The sequence below is a fragment of the Schistocerca nitens genome, chromosome 3 (genome assembly GCF_023898315.1).
Source record: "Schistocerca nitens isolate TAMUIC-IGC-003100 chromosome 3, iqSchNite1.1, whole genome shotgun sequence".
Taxonomy (NCBI): domain Eukaryota; kingdom Metazoa; phylum Arthropoda; class Insecta; order Orthoptera; family Acrididae; genus Schistocerca; species Schistocerca nitens.
The window spans coordinates 380,825,645-380,853,073 of record NC_064616.1 but is presented as its reverse complement, the minus strand read 5'-3'; the positions used below and the strand labels follow the sequence as shown (position 1 = coordinate 380,853,073).

Genomic DNA, 27,429 nt, shown 5'->3' with positions numbered 1-27,429 from the left:
AAGTGCTGTCAATGTGAACAAGAGGTGACCGAGACGTGTAACCAATGGCGCCCCATACCATCATGCCGGGTGATACGCCAGTATGGCGATGACGAATACACACTTCCAATGTGCATTCACCACAATGTCACCAAGCAAGGATGCAACCATCATGATGCTGTAAACAGAACCTGAATTCAACCGAAAAAATGATGTTTTGCCATTAGTGCACCCAGGTTCATCGTTGAGTACACCATGGCAGGCGCTCCTATCTGTGATGCAGCATCAAGGGTAACCGCAGCCATGGTCTCCGAGCTGATAGTCCATGCTGTTGCAAACGTCATCGAACTGTTCGTGCAGATGGTTGTTGTGTTGCAAAACGTCCCCATCTGTTGACTTAGGGATCGAGACGTGGCTGCACGATCCGTTGCAGCCATGAGGATAAGATGCCTGTCATCTCAACTGCTAGTGATAGAAGGCCATTGGGATCCAGCACGGCGTTCCATATTACCCTCCTGAACCCACCGATTCCATATTCTGCCAACAGTCATTGGATCTCAACCAATGTGAGTAGCAATGTCGTGATACAATAAACCGAAATCATGATAGGCTACAACCCGACCTTTATCAAAGTCGGAAATGTGATGGTATGCATTTCTCCTCCTTACACGAGGCATCACAACAACGTTTCACCAGGCAACACCAGTCAACTGCTGCTTGTGTATGAGAAATCGGCTGGAAACTTTCCTCATGTCAGCATGTTGTAGGTGTCCCCACTGGCGCCAACCTTGTGTGAATGCTCTGAAAAGCTATCCATTTGCATATCACAGCATCTTCTTCCTGTCGGTTAAATTTCGTGTCTGTAGCACATCATCTTCATGGTGTAGCAATTTTAATGGCCAGTAGTGTCAAATTGAATCAAATTTACAAAGAACTTGACAGGGTGAGCCCTTTTATCAGTATGAAATTGCACCCCCTTTGGCCTTGGACAAATGCATTGATCTGGTTGTGAAGGACATCATAAAACCACTGCATTTTCTCCCGAGACAATCTGGCCTACAACTGTTGTAACTGATCCTTGATATCCTGGATACTGGTACTGGGACGAAGTTGACATCCAAGCTGATCACACACATGTTCTGTCAGGGACAGATGTGGGAATCAGGCTGGCCACAGGAACATTCCAACATCATACAGACAGTTCATAGAGACATGTGTCATTGTCCTGTTGAATAATGGCACTTCAATACTGTCACATGAGAGGCAAAAGTTGAGAATGCAGGACATCCATGATGTACCCTTGTGTCATCAGATTTCCCTCAGTCACTACCAGATGTGACCTGATGTCATATCTGATGGCTCCCCACACCAGAACACACGGAGTAAAAATGCTGTGCCTCTACAAAACATTAGAAGAATTGGACCTTTCCCAAGATCACCACCATACTCACCAACAATAGTTATATGGAGTAGTACATTACCACAATAACACATTATGACATCATTCAGCAGCAGTCAATGCTTCCTTTCAAACTCTGTCAGGTGGTGATAACATTGCCTCACACAGCATCTCCACGTCCTTTTAAGTGATCACCCAACATCTGACACTGTTCACATTACTTATACACTGATTAGCCAGGATATTATGACCACCTACATAACAGCCAGAATGTCCTCCTTTGGCATGGATAACAGTGTAAATGTGTTATGGCAGGGAAGCAATGAGGCTTGGTAGGTCGCTGGAGGGAGTTGGCACCACATCTGCACACACAAGTCACCTAATTCAAGTAAATTCCAGGGATGGGGGTGATGAGCTCTGATGCCATGTTCAGTCAATCCCAGATGTGTTCAATTGGGTTCAGATCTGGTGAGTTGGGGGCCGAATACATCAGCTGTAACTCACCACTATCTTCCTTGAACCACTCCATCACACACCTCGCCTTACGACATGGCACTTTTTGTTACTGAAAAATGCTCACTGCTGTCAGTAAACATGATCATCATGAAAGGGTGTACATAGTCTGCAACAAGTGTATGATACTCCTTGGTGGCCGTGGTGCCTTGCATGAGCTGCACTGGACCCATGGATCGCCATGTGAATGTTCCCCAGAGTATAATGCAGCCACTACCAGCTTGTCTCTGTCCTGCAGTACAGGTGTCAAGGAGCTGTTCCCCTGGAAGATGACAGATCCGTGCCTTCCCATCAGCATGATGAAGAAGGTATCTGGATTCATCAGACCATGCAACACTCTGCCACAGCGCCAACATCCAGTGCCAATGGTCTCATGCCCATTTCAAGTATAGCCGCTGATGTCATGATATTAATATTGGCACATGCATGGGTCACTGGATGGGAAGTTCCATCATTAGGAGTGTTCAGTGCGCTGTGTTTCCAGACACAGTTGTACTGTGCCCAGTGCTGAAATCTGATGTTAGTTCCACCACAGTTCACCGCCTGTCATGTTTTACCAGTATGCCCAGCCTATGACATCCGACACCTGTACCGAGGGGTGGCTGCCCAAACCCAAGATGTCAGGACATAGTTTCACCTTGGTTTTGCCACACTCACCACAGCGCTCCTCAAACACCTGACAATACATGCAGTTTTTGAAATGTTCATGCCAAGCCTCTGGGCCATCACAATCTGCTCTCGGTCAACATCATGCACATTCCCCATTCTACCCACAGACACCAATGACATTAGATGTACTGTGTGTGTGTCTGACTATCAGTCATTCCTTGCCAGATGCTGCTGCTATTGCCTGAACAAGTTTATATCAATAGTAGGTTGGTTGTCATAATGTTCTGGCTAATCAGTGAACACTCTACCAGGCCTGGTAACAACATAACAATCAGCAACACTAGTGCATTCTGCTGGCAATTCTTGTGTGTGTGTAGTTATACTGAGATCTGACCACGTATTCTGAGTGCATCAAATTTTTTTTTTTTTTTTGGTCAGGCAGTGCATTTTGTAACAGTATTTCATACAATGATTTCTTTCTCATTTGTCTGTCGCAGCACTGTAAGAGAGAGCTTTCCCCATTATTTTATCCATTAAGTAGGAATCTCATGAATACAGACTTTGTGAATGAATGTTGGCTGGTTTGAAAACACTGTACGCCACTTGTGGAGATGGAGCTCTCTCATTGTTTATGTTCAGTTCCCCCACCCTCTAATGTCTATTACTTTTTCTAATACAACATGTATTAGGAGAATTTTGCAATGCAAGGTCCCAGGTGAACAAGCCCCAACCTGCTTTTGTGTGTCACACATCTACATTTATAATCCAAAAGCCACCATACGGTGTATGTAGTGGACAACAGAGCGTGTGCTACTACACTCTTGATGTCTGTTTTCTTTATTTTATGGGGATGTGGAAAAAAAGAAAATATATCTATGAGGGAAAGATATTAAGATAAATGGCTACCTCATGATGCAGATGTGTTAAAATCATATATCAAAGACTGACTTTCATGAGTTGATTCTTTCAACATGACTGCTAGTAAAAAATTTACTCTGGCATCTGCAGTAAGTTATGTGAGATTTATTTCTTACCTCAAACAGATACTCTATCGGAATTTTCTATGAATGAATTGGTCTCACTGATATGGTATAATGACTATATTTAGTTGTCAGATGACACAGGGAAGAAATGCCTTGAAGACATGTTTGGAAGACTGAAGAGATGGTCTATTAGAAATTATTTTTTTAAAAAAGTAATGTAGCTTGAACTATGTAACAACATTTTACTGTGGATTTTTTAAATCATCAATTTTTAATTTTTTTTCCAGATTTCTCTATTCATCCTATTAGAAGGAAAGATGAACATACTGCTGGCTGTGCAGTCATAACTGTATTTGTACTCTGGGTGAAACATATACACACATTATTTCTTCATCTCATTGTAAGATCCATAATTTAAAATTGATCCTGGTATTCTCTGCTCGTGTAGTCTACTATTCTCATGTCTCATAGGGTGTTTCCAATATGTTATTTTCACTTTTCCAGAGCCAAATATTCTTTGTACTGCTATACAGACTGATTACAAGATGCTATACAAGCCAAAATTTCGAAGTAATTTGGTACAATACACATACATGACTACAGTACTTTAGCTTGTCCACTGTACAGTACCTTAAAAAGCTCATGAAGTCTGAGAGGTGTAATGACAAAGAACTTGAAACTAGTACCATATGCAATTATGCTGTGTCATTAATTTTAGAGCTGCTTTCAAGTTCTATATTATTATATGATATACATAAAATAGCATATATTCTTCATGTGGCTAAATTTGTTTCTTTATAATATTTTCTCATTTTATTTCATATTATTTCACAAAAACGCACCTGAAGACATGTACCCATAACCTTTGTCTGGACTGCTTCGCCTTTTTAAGATCGATGTAACTTCTGGCTGCTTCTTCGATAATACAAAACTGTTACCTAATCGGCACAGACAATGAATAGCATATGATGTTACAATTTACAAAAGAACTGATTTCACAACAGGAGGGTGGAGCAGTGAAATGGGAAGATTTATGGAATGGATAGTCCATGAAGTGGCAGGCTTATGAGAGTAAGGGGCAGTGATCTTACATGTCTAAACTCTCATAACTGATAGTAGTTTGCTGGAAATGGTACATAGTATTTTGGAATCTTTCACTCTCTGCCTACAGCAAAGGTGCACAATCAAGAATGAAACCTTATAGACATCATCTAAATTAAATGAACAGATTTCAGTTTTAGTAATAAGTTTCATTCATATTAAATCATGTATATGCTTTGCAGTCAGATAGAGTTGGTACTGTAATTATCTGCTGTTCACAAATCATTCCATTTCACTGCATCACAATGTACTAATTAATAGTGAGACTATCAGTTACATATATAAAAAATATTAGTGAATAATTTTATACTAATAAAAAGCTAACAATGATTTAATAAAACATCTAGCACACGTTCAACAATAAAAATGTTGTGTGTGGAAATTCCTTCTATTTGTAAGCAGCAGCTCTAAAAAATTAGGTGTCTTATTTCTTATAATATTATTGTTACCTCAATCACACTTCTGTCACACCTGGAAGTGAGTTACATTCTCCAACATTTGGTACATAAATCTTCTAGAGAGGAGCAGATAACAAGTATGAGAGCAAATACCTAGTTAAAGGTTCCATATACCTCATCTCCAATGCATATAAAAATACGGAACATTGATAAATAGGAAGGAAGTCAAGCTTTGATTGTAGTTGAATATGTGAAACTCATTTCCCTTGTTATCTACAACATTCAGAAGGGTAAATATATCAGAACTCTACTTGACAAAATGATTCTGAACTTCATGAAATCTTTAACAGTATTCCACATCACCCCCCCACCACACAAAATATATGCTTATACAATATAAGACCAAGTATGTGAATTGTCTAAGGAATTACTGGAAAACAGAATGAAGTATGCTGTTCTCAAAACAAAGATATCACCAGAAGCAAAAATAGCATATGTGCTGCCTTGCAGAAGGCAACATTTATGAGATGTGGGCAACTGATCTAAATCTACAAGCAGCACAAGATATCATCTACTAACTACTCTAAAATCTTTATGATCTTTCTTATAAGAAATTGATTACCACATTCTCTTTCCATCTCAAAGGAAAAAAAGTTCTCATTGTTAAAAAATATCTTCAAAACAGTTCCGAGTTTCTCTGTTTAATGACAAATTAGTGTCACAGCTTTATTAACATCATAACTAGTAAAACTTGTGCTGTATCATTAACCCACAGCAATGGTTATCACAGAACTCCAATGGAAGTGTGAAAGACAAAAACCGTCACCATTCTCATGCATAACACTGGGGAGAAATTTCTGCAGATTTTAATAAGGTTCACATCTCAACTAGAAATGATGTGGATATATCAGTGACTTCATAAGCTATGAAATCATGTCTGCAGTATTTGTACCTGTAGTTTCCGCTAGAGGTCAGTGACAGCTCTGTGGAATAAACTAAGGTGATTGCTTATGTTTCAGGCATGTGGAAACGAATACTGTGATTTAGTACTTACATTTACAAGAAAAACTGACAATGTAAATTTGTGATGAACTGCTGATTTTGCATAGAAAGAATTCATCAACATATAGGGTATTGTAAAAATTGAAAATGGTTTTTCACTGTGTATCCCATACAAGTACAAGCACACTGTGGAATGGCAGGCTATTTCTGTGGGAGAAGCAGACAGCCTTTAAGCAAATGGAATCTTTGGTGTCATCCATTAGTAGTTTAACCACATAATATGAGGTGTGTGAGAAAAGTGATGAGACTGAGGACACTGCGAGTAATATGGCAATGCTGTGTTGTTCTACTTGTGTAGAATGGTTCAAATGGCTCTGAGCACTATGGGACTCAACTTATGAGGTCATCAGTCCCATAGAACTTAGAACTACTTAAACCTAACTAACCAAAGGACATCTCACACATCCATGCCCGAGGCAGGATTCGAACCTGCGACCGTAGCAGTCGCGTGGTTCCAGACTGAAACGCCTAGAACCGCTCAGCCACAATGGCCAGCCTGCTTGTGTAGACCGTGTGTTCATCTCTTTCAGATGTTCAGTCAGAGTTTCAGCTTCATACAGCCACCACATAATTTTTGAGAGATTCATCAGTGAAACTGTGCTTTTGTTGTGTGTTATGATAATGGAAAAGCGGACTTGAGAGCAACGTTATGCTATCAAGTTTTGTGTTAAAGTTGAGGAATCAGTGAGCAGGACCTCTGAAAAGCTGAAACAGGACTATGAGGCAACATTCCTTATCAAGAGCACATGTCCCAATGAAAACATCAAACATGTGGATGCTCTTGTGAGATGAGACCCACATTTAACAATAAGGTTGATGGATGACTTTGTAAATTTAAACACCTTCACCTTACATCAAATTTTGTGCAAAGATATGCACATGCAAAAGGTCTATGCCAAAATGGTGCTGAAAAAACCTCACAACTGAGCAGAACACTCGAAGAGATGTGTTGATATTCTAGAGAGGATTGCCAATGACCACGAATGGTTCAGTTGTGTGGTCACAGATGATAAATCATGGATTTTTGAGTATGATCTCGAGACAAAGTGGCAAAGCAAGGAATGGCACACTAAGACATCTCCTTGACCGAAAAAAGATCAAATGAGAAAATCAAAGATAAAAACAATGCTGATTTGCTGTATCTTTCATAAAGAATTTGTTCTTCCAGAACAGACTGTCAACCGAGTGTTTTAAAAAGACGCCTTGAAATGCTCAGAAATGGGTGAACTGAGTGAGACTGGACATGCAGACAAGTGAATGCTGCATCATGAAACGGCCTCATGTCACATGGCCATCCACATCATGGAAATTTTGACCTCAAGAGGCATTCCTATTGTTCCACAGCCACCCTATTCACCTGATCTGAGTCCATGTGACTATTTTCTTTTCTTGAAATTGAAAACTGTCTTAAAAGGACATTATTTTGGGACTCTGGAGAACATTCAAAAGAATGTGACTAACTTGTTACAGGCTCTACCAGTTGAACCCTTGCAGCCCTGCTGCCAAGTATGGGAACAATGACTCCACACATGTATAGGTGCCAAAGGGTACTACTTTGAAGGGAGCAATATTGTTTTTTGAAAATAAAATAAAATAAAAAATAACAACTTTGGTAGATAAAACATCAGTCTCATTACTTTCCTCACACACCTCATAAACACACAACCTTGGTCAGACTTTATGTTGAGAAGAACTAATAAACATACATAACTTGATATTAATCTCTTCTTACATACTTTCTTTGTAGAAACTTTATAAACACCTTTTATACATGCCATATACTTAAGCCACCTGCAAATAAGGTCTGTGGATACATATCAGAGACATGATAGCAAGTGAAATAATCCAGCTTAACCATCACAAATGGTCACTATATATGACCAAAGTTGTGTGTAAAGTGAACATGACTGCTGGTAACTTAATGGGAAAAAATATAACTCCACCATGTGAAATTCTTACCTGTTACTGATGATGCTTTTGTTGGTGTCAAAGAATCTAGCTGCTTGACAAAACCAAGGAAGTTCTCTGCTTTTCGAGAGGCTTTATTAGACAGCAATACATCCGGTGTTGTAGTTTGTGGACGGCAATTTGCAGATAACCTTAAAAAAAACCACCACATGTAAATTTATTTGATTAGCATCAAGAATAAAATTCTACAATAATAATGTGCTGGTATATGGGTAACTTTTTATGCCCACACCTACATACCCTGTACAGCTGTTAGTCATTCCCTTTGCTGTTCCATTCACACATGGAGTGAGGAAAAAATGATGTCTATATACTTACATTTGAACCCTGATTTCTCTTATCTTGTCTTCATTGTCCTTAAATGATATGATACGTATGTTGCTTGCAGTAGGGTTGTTCTGCAGTCTTCTGCGAATACCAGTTCTCTAAACTTTCTCAATTGTGTTTTGTAAAAAGAATATCTTATCCCTCTGGGGATTCCCATTGGAGTTCACACAACATTTCCATAATACCTGCATGCTGATCAAACCTAAAGGAAAAAATATAACAGCAAGCCTATGAATTTCTTCAATTTCTTTCTTTAATCCTACATGGTGGGGATACGAAACACCTGAGCAATATTCAAGAATGGGTTGCACAAGTCTTGTGTACACAGTCTCCTTTATAGAGACTTAACCCACTAAACCAAAGACAAACATTTCATGTCACTTTGCAACATTATGCCTATATATTTACAAGCCATCACTGTGTCACGCAGCACACTACTGATACTGTAATCAAGCACTACAGGGCTGCTTATCCTACTCACCTTCATTGACTTACATTTTCCCACATTTAAAGAAAGCTGCCATTCACCACATGAAATAGAAATCTCTCCAAGTCATCTCGTATCCTCCTATAGCCACTCAAAGGCAACATGAGACTTTCCAGTACATTATAGCGTAATCAGCAAACAGTCACAGAACGCTGCAGATCGTTTACATACTTAGACAACAAAAGCAACCTTATTACTCTTCCCTGCAGAACTCCTGACAATACCTTTGTTTCTGATGAACACTCGTCATCCAAGGTAATGTACTGGATTCTATTAATTAAAATTTTTGCAAGCCACTCATGTATCTGTGAACCTATTCCATATGCTTTTAACTTCATTGACAGTGCACTCTGTCAAATGCTTTCTGAAAATCTATGAATGTGGAATCTGATTGTTGCCCTTCATCCATGCTTCACAGGATATCATATGCCTTTATTTTATGTTCTCCATACAGCAGTTTGTGTGGTGGTTGAATGAGCAGTTTGTGTGGTGGTTGAATGATGGTATGTCTATGTGATTCTCCTGCACAAATTATTTTTTAAATGCAAGATTGAAAACTTCAGCTTTCATTTTGCTGCCTTCTTTTGGCATGCTAGCTTGATCTGAAAGTGACGGAATAGAAGCCTTTGATCCAGTTGGTGATTTTACATGTGACCAGAATTTTCTACAGCTGATGGCAAGATCTGTAGCTAACACATGATGCTGGTGGTGATTGTATGCTTCGTGCATCAACCTTTTTACAGATGCATGAATTTCTCCTAACCTCTGCCTACTGGCATTTTGGTATTCTTTTTTGAACTGTGAATACAAGTCTCCATTTTCTCAGCATTTTCGGAATTTTGTAATTAAACTACTTTAGTATCCAGCCAGCTGACATCATAATGGAGGCACATGAGGTGGCATGGGTAGAGCAGTGGAGCATTTCAGAAACCTGCCATGGAAGGCACATGTGTCACTCAGTATGGGCAGAGGGTCATGCCTCTACTTCCTGTAGATTGACTCACATGGCAAGTTCATTTCCTCTCATGGTGTAGTGTTCCCATATTGTTATCAGCTCACTGTCAGCCCGTGAAATACCCATGCCTACAGTGTACAGTGTACAGTTGTCATGCCTGTGCAGATACTAAAACGACATTGGGTCTTTTCTGTTCTTAATCCACTTCCCCAGTACAAACATATCCAGAGCACGATTAACTTAACAATCAGTTTAAACTTTGCCTGCCAATGACTTGCCGCAGTGGTAACACCGGTTCCTGTCAGATCACCAAAGTTAAGCACTGTCACACTTGGCTAGCACTTGGATGGGTCACCATCCGGGTCAACTGAGTGCTGTTGGCAAGCGGGGTGGACTCAGCCCTTGTGAGGCCAACTGAGGAGCTACTTGACTGTGAAGTAGCGGCACTGGTCACGAAAACTGTCAGTGGCTGGGAGAGCGGTGTGTTGACCACATGCCTCTCTGTATCTGCATCCAGTGACGCCTAAGGGCTGAGGATGACATGGCAGCCGGTCGGCACAGTTTGACCTTCAAGGCTTGTTTGGACAGTGCTTTTCTTTCTTTTTCCTTTCCTTTTTTTTAAAAAAATCTTGCCCATAATTCTTGTATGTCCAAAACTAAATGATGTCTGCGCATTCTCTAAGTAGAATGCTAACAATTTTTTTTCTGCTCTTTCCGGCATAAGAAACTCTTCTAACATCCTTCATGCTATGCCAGAAAGAACAGAAAAAAATTGTTAGCATTCTCCTTAAGTAGCCATCACAGATGTGATGACATGATCACTAATTCTTTTCTCTATATACAACTAGTGTTATAAGATCAGCAATATTTGTAACTACAAGGACTAAAATATTTCCACTGCATGTGAGTTGTCGGACTAGTTGCTCAAGACAGCTTTTGGAGAAAGTGTTCAGAACTTCTTCACAAGACTTCTCTTCATATAAATTCATAGTTGTAGCATCAAGGTGTCGATAGGTACACACAAAAGAAAACTTGCTAGTTTTTCGGGGTTATCCTTTGATGAGCTAGGGAGAAAAAAATAGAAACCACTCTCTCTCTTAGCAGCTTGGAAGGGGGATGGCCACTTTGCTGGCTAGGAATCAAAGAGGAGGAATGGAAGGTATAAGGGCTGGCAAAATTGTAGGCGGCAGCAGGAGAAATGGCACACACTGAAGGTAACATAAGGACGTGAATTGGGAGGGGGTGACAGGACAGAGTAAGGTGAAATTATTGGGTGGAGAGTGTGAGGACAGAGGGTTACCTGAGATTGAGGACAGGATGATTACAGGAGCAGATGATGTGTTGTAAGGATAACTCCTATCCATGCAATTCAGAGAAGCTGGTGGTGGAGGGAAAGATTCAGATGGCTTGGGTTGTGCTCAGCTGCAGGTTTTGCCATGGGGTGGGGAACTTTGTTCTCGATAGCAGTTTGGCAGTGGCATCCTGATGGACAACTGGTTGGTATTCATACCAACATAGAAGGCAGTGCAGTCCACTGGGCGGAGTTGGCATACAACATGGCTGCTTTCACAGGTTGCCCGGCCTCTGATGGGGTACAATAGGCCTATGACAGGTCTGGAATAGGAAGAGCGAAGTGGATGGATTGGGCTGGTCTTGTACCTGGGCCTTCCACAGTGATATGATCCCTATAGCAACAAGGAGTTGAAAGAGAGTGGCACAGGTATGGACTAGGATGTTGTTTAAGGAGGGTGGGTGATGGAACACCATTCTAGGAGAGGGGGGGGGGAGGATCTTGGGTGAGATGTCCCTTATTTCAGGGCTGGATAATGAATGCCATGGCAAAGGATATGGTTCAGTTGTTCCAGTCCAGGGTGATAATGTGTGACATGGGGGCACTCCTCTGTAGCTGATTCTTGAGGGGTGATGGGAGGACTGGGAGTGTATGTGGATATGGCATGGAAAATCTGTTTGTGGACTAGCTTTGGAAGTACCCCCAGGAAACAGCTACAAATAAGTGTCCCACTTGTCACCCAATATCACCGTGGACTGGAACAACTGAACCATATCCTTTGCCAGGACATTGATTATCTTTCATCCTTCCCTGAAATGAGGGACATCCTACTGAAGATCATTCCTACTATTCGTAAAGTGGGTTTCCATCACCCACGCAACTTACACAACATCCTAATCCATTCCGGTGCCACTCCCTCCCTATCAATCAACAACTCAACATATCTCCTTTTTGGACAGTGATCTCCTTTAATCCAAAGTATTTACATTCTACAAGAACTTTCTTACAACGTTTACACCCACTGATGACTCAGTCTATATTTGATAGGTTAAAGTCGATCCCAACGAATCAGGGTACTTCTAGCCTGCTTTGTGAAGACTTTCTTTGAATGATTCTACAAATGTTACATTGGAATTGAGATGACGGTAAAAATATTTGATGAATTATCTGAGTTCACCTAGGCTGGTTACTCTTGTCCAAATAAGTTAGTACTCATACACAAATTCAACCTCGCTAATTTTTGTCAATTGCAATGAACACTTCGCTTTGTTTGATGTTTAACCTGTCTTTTTGATAAATGTTCCATCTCTCTCTCTCAGAAATTTGGAGTTTCGTACTTCAGATCACATCCAACTGGTGGTTTTGAGAATAATCAGAGTGAGACAGCTTTCTAAAGGGGCGATAAATTCAAGAACTTTGTTATGAATGCTTTGGCAATTTACTATGAAAATCTTGACATTTGAAGAGTTTCCACTTGTACATGATCACACTTCATTCTACGGTGACTGTTTGTCAGAGGACTTCAAACTATTGCCTAGCCTAAAAAACCGCCATGTGGCACTCCACATGTACTCTGGTACCCAAATAGCTGCTTCTTTAGTGTAGTGGGCCCCTGACCCATATAGGGGAATCCTACCTACAATTCTCCATCCCATAATGCAAGTCCAGAAATCTGCAGCCAAGGCCACTACAGAATCACAGAAACCTCTGATCAAGACCCTCTACTTGGCTCTGCAGAAAAGGACTCTAATTGACATTTGGTACAATGCAAATGGTGAGCTCAACTTGTACCCTGTGAGCAAGGCAAACATTCTGCACATATTCCACCAGCTGCCTGTAGGAACTAAGGATGGACACAGAACCCAAGCAACAGGAGTCATTTTTGCCAACACAAGTCACAACATCAAGATGACTGTACCTGCACCCTCAACAGCCAAAAGTAGGATCTCTTTCTCATCTCAGATGAGGCACCCTGACAAACATACTGAGTTCACATCGGATTTCTTTCTGGCCCTTGCCAGTGTTTAACTGCTGCCCTCCCCCCCCCCCCCCCCCCCGCCCCCCCATGTGCCTGCCTGCCTGGACCCTGTTGAAGAAGCAGCCACTTGTCCACACACAGGATGAACTGGAGAAGCCAGATGACCAGTCCCCACATTAACCTTCTGCCTCGCATGACACGAATGCTTCACAACCTGCCACTCAGCCATAGGTGAGCACGATAACCCTCATTGGGTGTTCTGGAAGGTGCCTGGGCAGCAGGGCCCATCAGTGAAAGAAATGGCACCTGAGGTGTCCTACAATTTGCCACTTTCTCTGCCTGCAGACAGTGACCATACCCAACATCATCTTAAGCTGTTTGCAAACTGCGGGCAGCTCCTCCTGCATCCACACTCCTTATCCATCACATTACTAAAATTCAAAATAAAAAAAGGAATGCAACCTCTTGTCTTTTAGACACAAATTTACACTATCAAACCTCTTAATATCATAAATGAAAGCTACTAGCCACTAGAAAACACTCAACCTGACACTGACACTAATTCACTGCATCATGGCAGACAAGGATGTAAGCACAATTGATAATTTTACAGATTAAAACTGTGTGCCGGACTGAGACTCGAACTCGGGACCTTTGCCTTTCGCGGGCAAGTGCTCTGCCAACTGAGCTACCCAATCACGAGTCACACCCCGTCCTCACAGCTTTACTTCTGCCAGTACCTTGTCTCCTACCTTCCAAACTTTACAGAAGCTCTCCTGCGAACCTTGCAGAACTGGCACTCCTGAAAGAAAGGATATTGTGGAGACATGGCTTAGCCACAGCCTGGGGGATGTTTCCAGAATGATATTTTCACTCTGCAGCGGAGTGTGCGCTGATATGAAACTTCCTGGCAGATTAAAACTGTGTGCCCGACCAAGACTCGAACTCGGGACCTTTGCCTTTCGCGGGCAAGTGCTCTACCAACTGAGCTACCCAAGCACGACTCACGCCCTGTCCTCACAGCTTTACTTTTGCCAGTACCTCGTCTCCTACCTTCCAAACTTTACTCGGTCCAGCACACAGTTTTAATCTGCCAGGAAGTTTCATATCAGCGCACACTCTGCTGCAGAGTGAAAATCTCATTCTGATAATTTTACAAGTTATTTCTATTTTATAAAGTGCAGTGTGTGTGTGTGTGTGTGTGTGTGTGTGTGTGCCACTAGGATCTTTAGTTTTCATTCTAAAATTTATGTCACACAATCCCATCTGCCTCCCCCTTCCCCCGGTCCCCACCCACTCCTCACATAAAAAATCATTATATTATTGTTGTTATAAAACAATGGGTAAAAGAAAACACACATTAATTAATTAATTAAAATAACAGAAATGTAAGGGTAGCTGATCACTGTGTTAAATATGGATAAATCAGCTCTTGTAATCCCACCAGAACATATCCATGGATAATGCCATTCAATCAATATGCTGCACTATACTTATGTTCAGTGGTGTAGTTGTGAGTGGGAAATAACCTAGTACCTCCAGCCAACAGTTAATATGAGTCTGCCAGTTGGCTAATTTCAGATCAAGTGGTTGCTGGACCAGTCTCACTTCTGTCTGCAAGTGAATGTGTTCACTTCCATGGCTGACTGAAGTATTGACAATGACTCTGCACTACACCAGCTATTATTTGGATTGTTCATGTTAGAGCTTTGTCTGCTTGGGGTCTGAGAATAGTTCCATCCAACTATGACTGTTGTTTCTACTATGGCTGACTGCAATACCATCTGGCTAAGTAATTAAATTAAGCTTAGCCTACTGGCAGTTTATAGTACCATAATTCAAATTGTGCTGCTGACAGCTGTTTTATTTGTAGTCCTGGAAAATCCACAAGATCAAAACTCTTACAAACTTCACATAATTTATTTAGTGTTTCAGCATATTCAACAGAGTGTTAATGAATGACATTTGTGAGCTAAATTGGGGACTATAATATCAACCACTCAGCAACATATAAAAATTTCCACTCTGAAATACCAGGGAAGCGTTCAAAGGGAGAAATAATGAAACATCTATAATATAACTGTTCCACCATCAGAACAATATGCCATACTTAAATGCGACCGAACATCACCAAATATTAAAAATTATGAAGACACTTACAGTATATAATAACAGGAAATCGTTGAACAGCATTGAGAATACCTCTGATTTCACCCACAGTTGTATAATACACAAAAAATGCTATAAAAATCTAAATGAAAAATTTGGTATGGAGTGCTTATTTTCTTTGTAAAATTCACTTGTCACCTGATGATGGCCTAAGAAGCCAAAAGCCAGTTTGCGATCAAATAAATAATATTTTGCAGAGCACCTTGAAACTGTTTTCTATTTAATATTATTGTCATGTTTCATGACTCACCAACAGAATATCTGGTTAAACTGTAAAATAATTATGAGCATTACTGAAAAATTATGATTTGCACAATAGCCGTGTGTCACTTTACTAACACATTTGCATACAATATTTTGAGAACAGGTTTGTCATAGGAATATGATTATTTTTACTATATTTTTTGTTTTTCATATACACATTATTATTCATTTATGAGACATGGAGAAATACACTTGTTCTAAGGACTTAAAATATCATGTCATATATATTCACACATTGGTTAGTAGTTTATGGTATACTGTGAAACATTTGTACATATAAATGTCAACTTTACACCTGTTACATTCAAAACAGGTTTCCCAACGATGTTCTCAATCATAGCAAACTTTGCACTTTCTAGAGGGAGCCCTTTCCTTTTGAGTCTGCATTATTTTTTCTGCAAACTGTCTCCACCTTCTGGCTTGAATCCTTAGTGATTTTTCTGATTTGCTTGGTTGTCCCTTACAAGTGTAGATATGGAGAGCTACATTCTTCACCTGATGCTCTGCCACACTGAGCCGGAACAATGTTGACATCAAACTCTTGGGTGAGGGGTTCAATATATAGTGAATTAAGCTTGCATTTAGCGTTGCTATGTTCAGGAGATAGAACTATACACTCATCAGCCAAAACAGTATGACCACTTACCAAATAGTCAGTACTTCCACCTTTGGCATGGATAATAGGACCTTGGTAGGTCACTGGAGGGAGTTGGCACTGCATCAGCACACACAAGTCATTTAATTCCCGTAAAGCCCAGGGAGGAGGGAGATGAGCTGTGACACCAAGTTCAATCACATACCAAGTGTGTTTGATTGGGTTCAGATCTGGTGAGCTGGGGACCAGCACATCAACTGGAAGTTGCCACTGTGTTCATCAAACCACTCCATCACACTCCTGGCCTTGTGACATGAGACTTCATGTTCCTGAAAAATGCCACTGCTGTCGGTAAACATGATCATCATAAAAGCGCGTATGCAGTATGCAACCAGTGTATGATACTCCTTGGCTATCATGGTGCCTTGTAAGAGCTCTACTGGACCCATGGATCCCTATGTGAATATTCCCCAAAGCATAATGGAGCTGCAGCCAGCTAGTCTCTGTCTCACAGTATAGTTGTCAAGGAATTGTTCTGAAGGAGGACGACATATTCGTGCCCTCCCATCGGCATGATGAAGAAGGTATTGGGATTCATCAGATCATGCACTGCTCTGCCACTGCGACAGTGTTCAGTGCTGATGGTTACATGCCCATTTCAGTGGTAGTTGCTGATCTCATGGTGTTAATATTGGCACATGCAAAGGTCGTCAGCTGTGGCAGGACATCATTATGAGTGTTCAGTGCACTGTGTGTTCAGACAGACCTGTACTATACTGAGCATTAAAGTCTGATATTAGTTCCACCACAGTTTGACATCTGCCCTGCTTTGCCAGGCTGCCCAGCCTACAATGTCTGACATCTGTAATAAGGGGTGGCTGCCCAATCCCATGTCATCTGGACATGGTTTCACCACGTTTGAAAGACACTCAGCACAGCACTCCTTGAACACTCGACAAGTTGTGCAGTTTCCGAAATGCTCATGCAGAACCTCCGGCCATCACTATCTGCCCTCGGGGAAACTCATACAGATTGCGCGCCTTGCCCACTCCACACACGGACTGCACGGCCACAGAGACTATGTGCATTGGATGTGTGTCTGACTAGCAACCATTCCTCCCCAGGTGATGCTGCTATCGCTTGTACAGATTTATATTGATAGTAGGTCGCTGGTCATAATGTTTGGGCTGATCAGTGTATCTTCTTAGTTAACATATCCCATCATACAGGGATACAAGGACAGATGCTGGTCATGTATGTCAACCCCACTCGTAGCTTGGTTGTAATTGATGAATCAGTTAGGCCTTAGCTTTATTTTTCCATGTTTATGTACCTACACATACTCTGGTCTATCATTAAGTGTTGACAAGAGGTGAACGGTTTTCCTATCAGGTCATTTCATTGCAAGACTACTGCTTGATGATATGAATGTTAGTTCCCTCTTCCTCAGGTTAGTTCCACTGAACATAGGTGGCATTTTTTCCTTATTGGTCTTACAACCCTGACAGCATGAGCAATCCTTTTATTATTTCCCTGAACAAGTTGGGACTGCTGTACCAGTTGTCGATGTATAGTTCTCCACCCCCTAAACAGAGTCTTGTACAATTCAAGCACAATCTTTTCACTTGCTGGAAATTTGACAGCCCCATCACCACTTTCTTCCTCTTTGCAGTTTATATCTTGATTACAACAGTATCGATTGTCAGGGGAGCATACTTAAACTCTCCTTTGTTAACAAGCTGTGTTATTCAAATAAAACACTTGAGCTTTTGGTGGCTGTCTCCGCCACCACCATCAGGAGTAAAAACCACTAACTGCTGAGGCTTGCATGATGTTCTGCTTATTTAGGTGTTATTGCAGTGTCTGTAATACTGCAGAGAGGGCTGAAGTGATACCTGCGCGGAAAGGCAAGTTGGGCAGCTCATAGCAGCCCCAGTCCACCATTACAGAACTGATGACGTTAGGTGGTATGAGGGACTGCTGTGTCTTAAACTGTTCCTCCCACCTCCCTACGTGTGCCACGCATCTGAAGCCCACGGCAATGTCCTACTATGTGTGGACTCCTAGTCTCTGTTAAAATTGCTGTGGTTTATTTTAATCTTGGCCACCTCCTTTAGAAAGGAACTCCAATAAGACCATCCATGAGAAAAGACTCTCATCTTTTCAAATTGCATTTTATGTTTGTCGTGCCACTAGCTTTTCCACACATTTCACTTCAGCCATCTCTTGAATGTTCTAGATGCTGTAACCTATATATGCAGAACACCTTGCCAGCTAAAGCATTCAGTTGCTTTTACAACTGACGATGATGGCAGAGGCAGCTGTTGTAAGCTCAAGTGTTTCATTCAAAGTAATATGGCTTGTAAACCAAGAAGACTTTATTCTGTAGAAAACTCTGAGGCCAAATAATTTATATACCTTCATGCCAGATCCAGCTCTCTTTGATGGATTATATTGAACATATGAAAGTCTGCCCTAAGCTTCATCAAGCATTCATCTACACTAACATTTTTGCCAGCAATATATACTCACTGAAATTTTGGCGAAGAGGGGTCAAAATAAGTGAACACATCCTCACATATCTTCTGAAAAAATGATGGTCAAAGTTTTTGAGGGACGTTATGTGCCATTCACAGCATGATACCCTCAAACAAAATGGTGACACAATGGTTAGCATTATGGCTTCTTAATTTTGTGCCCCCATGCTTGAAACCGAATTTTTATTTTTATTTTTGTTTTTCACTTATATACCAATATCTGTAGAAGATTACTACATGAATATTTTCCAGTGTATGTTGATATAATGTTTCCCTTATTCATTTACTAACTGTATGTCAAATGAATGAATTAAAAAAAAAGGTGGGAAAATTATTTGAAATTGTTCTTGGTGAAATTCCTTTCGTGTATCTTGATTTTAATTGATTGCAAGTGCCAGTTTTCAGAAAAGTGATCCATTATGCACGGTTTCTCATGAAATATTACCAGGGCATGCAATCTTCAGCAGTGTTAGTGATATTTCTCTCCCGAGTGAGATTCACACAAAGAAATGTCACTGTGGCAAACCTGCCTTTGTGTGATGCTCATGGTGTTCAGAATGTCTGTGTTTCGAATGTTCCTATGGCAAGTCTCACGCAAGGCAGTGCACCAAATCTTCCTGGAGAATAAATATATGAATAATATATGAGAATTAATAAAAGAATTGATATGAGAATGAAATGTCAGAATATAAGAATTTAAAAAGATTGCAACCCCTCAACATACCACATACACATTCATCTCTTTATTCATATACAGAGATATGTAAAAATGGCAGAATATGGCGTTGTGGTCGGCATCTCCTATACAGGGTGGTCCATTGATCGTGACCAGGCCAAATATCTCATGAAATAAGTGTCAAACGAAAAAACTACAAAGAACAAAACTTATCTAGGTTGAAGGGGGAAACCAGTTGGCGCTATGGTTGGCCCCTCTAGATGGCGCTGCCATAGGTCACACGGATATCAACTGCGCTTTTTTTTTTAAAAGGAACCTCCATTTTTTTATTACATATTTGTGTAGTATGTAAAGAAATATGAATCTAGTTGGACCACTTTTTTCGCTTTGTGATAGATGACGCTGTAATAGTTTCGGAGCCAGAGGCTCACTCGTGTACCCTTGGTTACTGCACAACACAAAGCTTTATGCCTCGCCTGGGCCCATCAACCGTGACATTGGACTGTTGATGACTGGATACATGTTGCCTGATTGGACGAGTCTCATTTCAAACCATATTGAGTGGATGGATGTGTATGTATGGAGGCTACCTCATGAATCCATGGACCCTGCATGTCAGCAAGTGACTGTACAAGCTGGTGGAGGCTCTGTAATAGCATGGGGCATGTGTAGTTGGAGTGATACAGGACCCCTGATACATCTAGATACAGCTCTGACAGGTGATACCTACGTAAGCATCCTGTCTGATCACCTGCATCCATTCATGTCCATTGTGCATTCCGACAGACTTGGGCAATTCCAGCAGGACAATGTGACACTCCACACGTCCAGAATTGCTACAGAGTGGCTCCAAGAACACTCTTCTGAGTTAGGTGGTTACCAACAAAAATTTTCACAATTTGAGGAGAAAGTTGGTGACTGAAACTTCGTAAGAAGATACTGCCGCAACAAAAAAAAGTCATCCCAATTTGCGTATCATACCACTGGCACTCTCTCCCCTATTTCAAGACAATATATAAAAAAAAGAGTTGCTCTTCTTTAAACTTTTTCAATGTCCTCCATCAATCCTATCTGATGCAGATCCCACACTGCACAGTGGTACTCCAGAAGAGGATTGACACGCATAGTGTAGACAGTCTCTTTAGTAGCTCTGTTGCATTTTGTAGGTGTTTTGCCAATAAATCACAGTCTTTGGTTAGCTTTCTCCACATTACCTATGTGAGTGTTACAATTTAAGTTATTTGTAACTCTAATCCCTAATTAGATATATGTGATTTATCATGTAATCAAAATTTAGTGGATTCTTTTCAGTAATCATCTGGATGACTTCACATTTTTCATTCTTTACAGTCAAATGTCATGTTTTGCACCATACAGATAATCATTTTGATATTGATTTTGATCATCTGGTCACAGTAAATGAAAGCATCATTTGCAGACAATCTGGGTGTGCTGCTCAGATTGTCTCCTAAATCATTTATATAGATTAGGAACAGCAGAGGGACTATAACCCTTCCTTGGAGAATACAAGATATTACTTCTGTTTTGCTTGGTGACAATCTGTCTGTTACTATGAAATACGACCTTTCTGACAGGAAATAAAAAATTCAGTTGCACAACTGGAACAATACTCTGTAGGCACACAATCTGATGAGAAGTAGCTTGTGAGGCATGGCACAAAAGCCTTCTGGAAATCTAAAAATATGGAATTAATTTGACATCCCCTATCAATAGCACTCATTAATTTGTGAGAATAAAGAGCTGCTTGTGTTTTACAAGATCAATATTTTCTGAATCCATATGGTTATTTGTCAATAAATTGTTGTCTTTGAGGTAATCCATAACGTTCGAATGCAGTATATGTTCCAAAATCCTACTGCAAATTGAAGTTAGTGAAGTGGGTGTGTAATTCAGTGGACTATCCGTATTTCCCTTCATAAGTATTGGTGTTATCTGTGCAACTTTCCAGTCTTTAGGAACAGATCTATCAATGAGCGAACAGTTGTATACGATTGTTAAATATTAAGATATTGTATCAGCACAGTCTGAAAGCAACATAACTGGTACCCAATCTGAACCTAAATCTAAGTTGCTGAAGTTAGCAGTTGTTCTTGATTTGAATTCTGGAATCATTACTTCGTCTTCTTTGGTGAAGGAATTTGGTAAAACCATGTTTAGTAGTAGAGTGCCACTGGTGTACCCTACTAATAACCAGAATACGTTTGGGTTTTCTGCCAGATTTTGAGACAGTTTCATTGTGGAAACATCTCACATTGACAATCACACAAAATTTTGAGCAGCTGTAAAACTTTGCCAAGCTTGGGGATTTTGTGTTATTTTAAATTTGTCATGCTTTTTGCATTGTTTCTGCAGCAGTGTTCTGACCTGTTTTGTGAGCCATGGGCAATCAGTACCAAACTTTCTGTCAGTACTATTTCTTTGAATTTAAACCACATCTGGTCTACACTTACATAGTCAGATTGGAAGGAGTGGAGACTCTCTCTTAGGAAGGCATCAAGTAAATTTATGCCTGCTTTTTATAAATAGATATATTTTGCATTTATTTATCTCAATTTGAATTACACTCTGGTTGGATTTATCATACTTTGTGTCAACATTCACTCTCTTCTCAAGTTCATTTCTCACAGGCCATTCTACATCTACATCTACATCTACATACATACTCCACAAGCCACCATGTGCTGCTTGGCAGAGGGTTCCTTGTACTACTACTAGTCATTTCCTTTCCTGTTCCACTTGCAAATACAGCCTCCGTACAGGCCCTAATTTCCCTTATCTTCGTGGTCCTTAGGTAAAATGTATGCTGGCAGCCACTCACTGGATGAACTCTGTCATTACCAACCACTCGGGATTATCTGCTTGTTCTACTGGTCTACACATCACTGCCTAACCCCCAAGACCTGACTGGATCCATCCCAAAGTACTACAGCACCTGATTCTACAAATTCTGCCACATTTAAAATGTTCCTATACTAGGAGGAGTTGGAGATTAGTATTTAACATTACATCGGCAGTGAGGTCATTAGAGACAGTCTAAGATGAACTAGGACTGGTAGGGTACTAGAGATCTGGACACTGGGTAAGGCAGTGAAAATAAAAACAGAATCTGAAATTCCGTTCATTTGTTAGATCTGCTAGCAGCATAATATTTGTGTAAAGTATTTGTTGAGAGATTGAACCTAAAACTGACAACACAAAAGCAAAGCCTGTTCCTTCATCTAGGAATCCCCAGAAGCATGTTCCTTACATGAGGTATGATGTAAAGGCCTGTATCTACAACAATAAAAAATATTTGAAATACAGAACACCTCATATTTAAATCCTGCTGTGTTATGGTAAGACTGGTTGAATTGTTGAGACTGACAGGATTGTTCCATTCTATATGTATCTGAACAACATGCAGATGAATATATAATGCCCAATTTCAATGGCTGCTTCACAATATGGGCCATGTGGATCCTCCCTTCCACCACCAGCTTCTCTGTTACAAAGGAGTGTCCCCTTCATCACCCAGTACCACCCCGGATTGGAAAACTGAACCACATCCTACAAGAGGGCCTGAAATGAGGGACATCCTACCCGAAATACTTCCCACCCCTCCTAAAGTGATGTTCCATCAGCCACCCAACCTTCATATCATCCCAGTCCATTCCTATGCCACTGTCAGCCCTAGTCTCTTATCACAGGGATCATACCCCTGTGGAAGACTCAAGTGCAAGACATGCCCAATCCATCCATCCAGACCGGTCACAGGCTTATCCTACCCCATTACGGTCCGGGCCAGCTGTGAAAGCAGCCATGTCATATGCCAGTTCCGCTGCGATCACTGCACAATTTTTTACATTTGTATGACTACCAACCACCTGTCCACCAGGATGAATCATCATCAGTATCAGTATCATCATCATCATCATCATGTGTTCTGCCCATATGTAGGTTTTCCTATGGTAACTATCCATGCTCTTTTGTCTTCTGATATCGTTTTCAAATCTTCAAGTGGCTAAGAGCGAAGTGCACCATGTGGCACAAAATGCAGCTTAAAGTAACATGCTTGATTACAATTGGTGCTTCACAACACCAGCCATCTATATCCTCCCCTCCACCATTAGCTTTTCTGAACTGGGCAGATGGGAGTTATTCTTATAACACACCTTCCATTCCTAAGATTATCCTGGTCTCAGACTATGATAACCTACTGCCCCACATCCTCCATCCAACAGTTTCCACCCCATTTGACCTTCACCTCCTCCCAATTCACACTTCCTCACTGTCACTGTGTGCCACAAACTGTCAATGCACTCACCCTTCCTTTCCCCTTTCTGCTCCCCCCCCCCCCCCCAAACACCCTGCTGGCGCTGCATCTGGGAGCCTTGTCCACTGCCTTCTATTCCCTGCATGCCCTGGCAGACAGTGTTCTTCTATCTCTCCGCCCACCCGTACCCTACTATCTCTCCCCCTTCCCCACCCCATTCTGGACTGCTGCTTTCATTCAACATAACCGTTACAGTCTGGCCTGAACGACGTGAGATAGCAGTCGTGTGCATGAGTTGTGCCTGCTGTGTGAATGTGTGTGTGTTTTCTTTTCTTTTCTGAAGAAGGTTTTTGGCCGAAAGCTCAGTGGTAAGTCTTTTTATTGTGCCTGTCTGTAATTCAATTTCTCTCTCATCATGGCAAAAGACTAGAGCCACCAAATTAGTACCCATGTCATTAACACACAGTCCACACACAGACATCTGGTAGATATTTTAAGTTTGAACTAAGAAATCTTGAATGAAATGGCCTCTCCCTGGCAATGAGCACACGTTCTGGAATTATTTAATGTGTGAAACCAAATGCCATATTTTAAAATGCCATGGATTCTGCAATGCTTTTCTTTGAGTAACATACTGTAATGAGTTTCATTTACCTAAATAGTTCACAGATCTTTTGAGTGACTATTAGCTGGGGTGGTACAAGTTAACAATCATTAAAATGAAGTTCACGTGAACAGTACATGATTATATTGCATTTAGGTGATCTTAAAGATAAGATACATGAAAGTTCTCATTATGCAATGGATGTTTTGACAAAAGTTATTATAACAATCAAGTTGAAACACATAAGAGAGGACCATTACATCATACTACATTAAATATATGCATAAGAAATAAACGTTGGATTCATAATCAGATTGAGAATTCCTTTATATACAGAAGAACACCATAAATTATAGTCGAGGGAGGATGATAACGCAAGATCAGGGGACGATCAGCAGTCTTTACAGGAAGTAACCTACTGTATAGGGTTAGTATGAACCTGGCAGTAGAGAAGTCAAAATAGAGTACGCAGGATAGAGTAATGTGGCAGAACAAATGAAAGTACTGGCTGATTACGAAGACTTCATTATAGGAAAATATTGGTATACACAGTTTGAAGAAGGCAGTTAGAACAGTGCACTGCGAGAAAAACAATGCACAGAGCTCAAGAAGTCTAAGCATGAAATCATTCCCCCCACCCCTAAACACTTGCACACATAGTGGAAGACACAAATTCTTCTGACATTTTCCAGAATATGCTTTTAATCAATTGTATATATGTGGCCCATGTTCAAAAAAGAAGGAGGGCAATGGATGACATATTGACTACCCATCTAGAAAATATAATTTGTGAATGAACCCCAGTGCTAAGGTATTTTTGGTATCTAATACTGTATACATTTTTGCAAAGCTGTTCACAACCACTGTATGAAAAACAAAACAGGAAATTATAATCATTGAGTTAACTAAGCAAACAGTTTTATAGTTCATAAGAAAAGATTAACTTAGCATTCAAATACAACTTTTCACTTAGAGAGAATAATAGATATCTTACCATTTGGAAGCAACTGAAGAAATGCCAGTCTTCTGGATGGAATGTAGTACGTCCTGGGCCATTTCCACATAGCACACATCTGGGCCTGTTTTTTCCATTGCCCTGAAAAAAATTTGTTTTGAGATCAACTTTATGTTGTGGGAACATGAAAAGGAAACAAAAAAATTTTCATTACACAAACTTGCACACCAAATCCAGAATTTTTAAATCCTTTCTCCACTTAATCATAAGACATGAAGTCAACAATATGGAAAAAGGTACAGGGTGGCACAAAATAGGTGTTAGAAAATGTTTGACTACCATGGTTTAATCGTATGCCATAAATGATTCTCCGTGTGATACTGTTGCATTGTAGTTCTCAAAATTCTACAGCTCACTCACCAATGTCTTGGTTCACATTTTGGAATGGAAGCACTAACATTGGAACAATGTTTGTTTATCATGAACAGATTATATGCAAATCCTGGACATTTTGTTGTGGTGAGACACAGTACATTTGAGTCAAGAACAGCACCACCCAGAATGACCATTTCTTGATAAGATTTCAGTACAGAACTGAAGTCCAATTGTGAAGGCAAAATTTATCCACCCTCTGATATGGATTTTGTGTATTGTCTTCCCTGTTTTCTTACCGTGTCAATGAAAATTTTTGAAAAAACCAGGTCCCAACACAATTCCAGGAAGGGGCACTCAAGATGACCAGCCTCAGTTGTAACCCTGGAGAATGTGGACCAAGTGTGAAACATATTGAGTGAGTAACCCAATACATCAACAAGACATGCAGCACAGAAAATCTGGATGCTATAGCAATCTCTCCAGAGGATAATGAAAGAGATAATTAGGCTTTTCCCTTACAAAATTCAACTGCGCCAATCTTTGAAAGACAGGGATGTGGAGTGGGGATACTCTCTTATAAGTGACATCACTGAGGCCTTTGGAAATGGGAAGGCAGAAAAGGATCAGGTCTGGTTAAGTGATTTCCACGTGTACATCAACCAACAGAACTGGTGGCACTGGGATACTATGAATCCACAATTTCAAGCTGCTGTGCCATTTCATCCACAAAAAGTCACTGCCATAAATGATGCATAATGTGTTATTGGACCCATTTTTATTGAGTGAACTGTCACAGCAGACAAATATAGACAGTTTCTGGAACACAAATCTGTACCAGATGCACAGTACTGCCAAATACTCCAAACCTTCTCGTTCATGCAGCACTGAGCATGTCCACACCATACTGCAGACATCTTCAGTTTCCTTTTGGCGATGTTCAGAGATCTGACTGTTGCACTGGACACCTTAGCATTCACTGGACACGGTCTGGAATACCCTCCTATAGTCCCAATCGCAACCTGAGTGATTATTTCATATGGGTTTATCTAAAGGTCTGAGTCTATATAAAGATGCACTTACAATAGTCCAGGATCTTCATACTGTAATTTCCAGAGAGAATCGTTTGTGTGAAAATGATGTTCTTCAGAAACCCACCATAGAATTCAATTCAAGGTTCTACACACTCACTGCTGCAGAAGGAAAACGTTTTGAAAATATTCTGTATAAAATTTCACATTGTCTGTTATCACATAAACATGATGACAAGAAGCTGCCAGCCCATATTATGTCATAGTAGACAAACAAGTCCAAGCTATTGACTTAAAACGGTTTCAAACTGAAGAGTTTCCTCATGGGTAACTATTCCTATTCTTTTGAGGAGTTTCTTGAGAAATTAAGCTGATTCTTACATTACATTGTTGATTGTGTTTACTTATACTTATGGCTTGGGTTCATAAACATTTTATTTTACCTGTTATTACTTTTATGTTGTAATTTCATGTACTTATATGTTCCATCACCTTGGTTATTTGCTCCTCAATTTGGTCCTATGGAACTAGATGTGTAAATAAATAAATAAAATAAGGTAGAAATAATCTTGTCTCTCTCTCAGAAGTTTTAAGTCCAGCCACTGCACAAATTAGCAACAATGTAGGATGTGAAAGTTTACAGAGGGAGTGGTATCTTCCTTTGAGCTTTTGTGACTGTGCGCCTGCTCGTTGTCTAGCAGTAAATACTGTGCAAAGTAAACTTGAAGTTGAGCATTCAAGCATACACTTTTCTTCATTCTCTTAAACTGCATTTCAGGTGAGTATCGGTCTAATAGAAGTAAAGAAACTATTTTTTTCACTTTCTGGCCTGCAAGTAACTGAAAAACTCCTATAACATTTTAATGGCTGACTGTCCAGTTCAGCATATTTTCTGATCTGGAG

The 27,429-nt window shown here is 40.4% G+C and overlaps 1 protein-coding gene across 2 annotated transcripts in view; it reads right to left on the bottom strand.

Moving 5' to 3' along the window:
- The window catches only part of LOC126248318 (protein inturned), a 267,846-nt gene that overhangs the window by 24,192 nt on the left and 216,225 nt on the right, over positions 1-27,429 (bottom strand). For both annotated transcript variants that reach the window (XM_049949205.1, XM_049949204.1), the window contains exons 15-17: positions 25,163-25,264; positions 8,004-8,143; positions 4,326-4,421 (exon numbers count right to left, since the gene is read on the bottom strand). In XM_049949205.1, the coding sequence (XP_049805162.1) occupies positions 4,326-4,421; positions 8,004-8,143; positions 25,163-25,264 (338 nt within the window). The remainder of the gene's footprint in view (positions 1-4,325; positions 4,422-8,003; positions 8,144-25,162; positions 25,265-27,429) is intronic.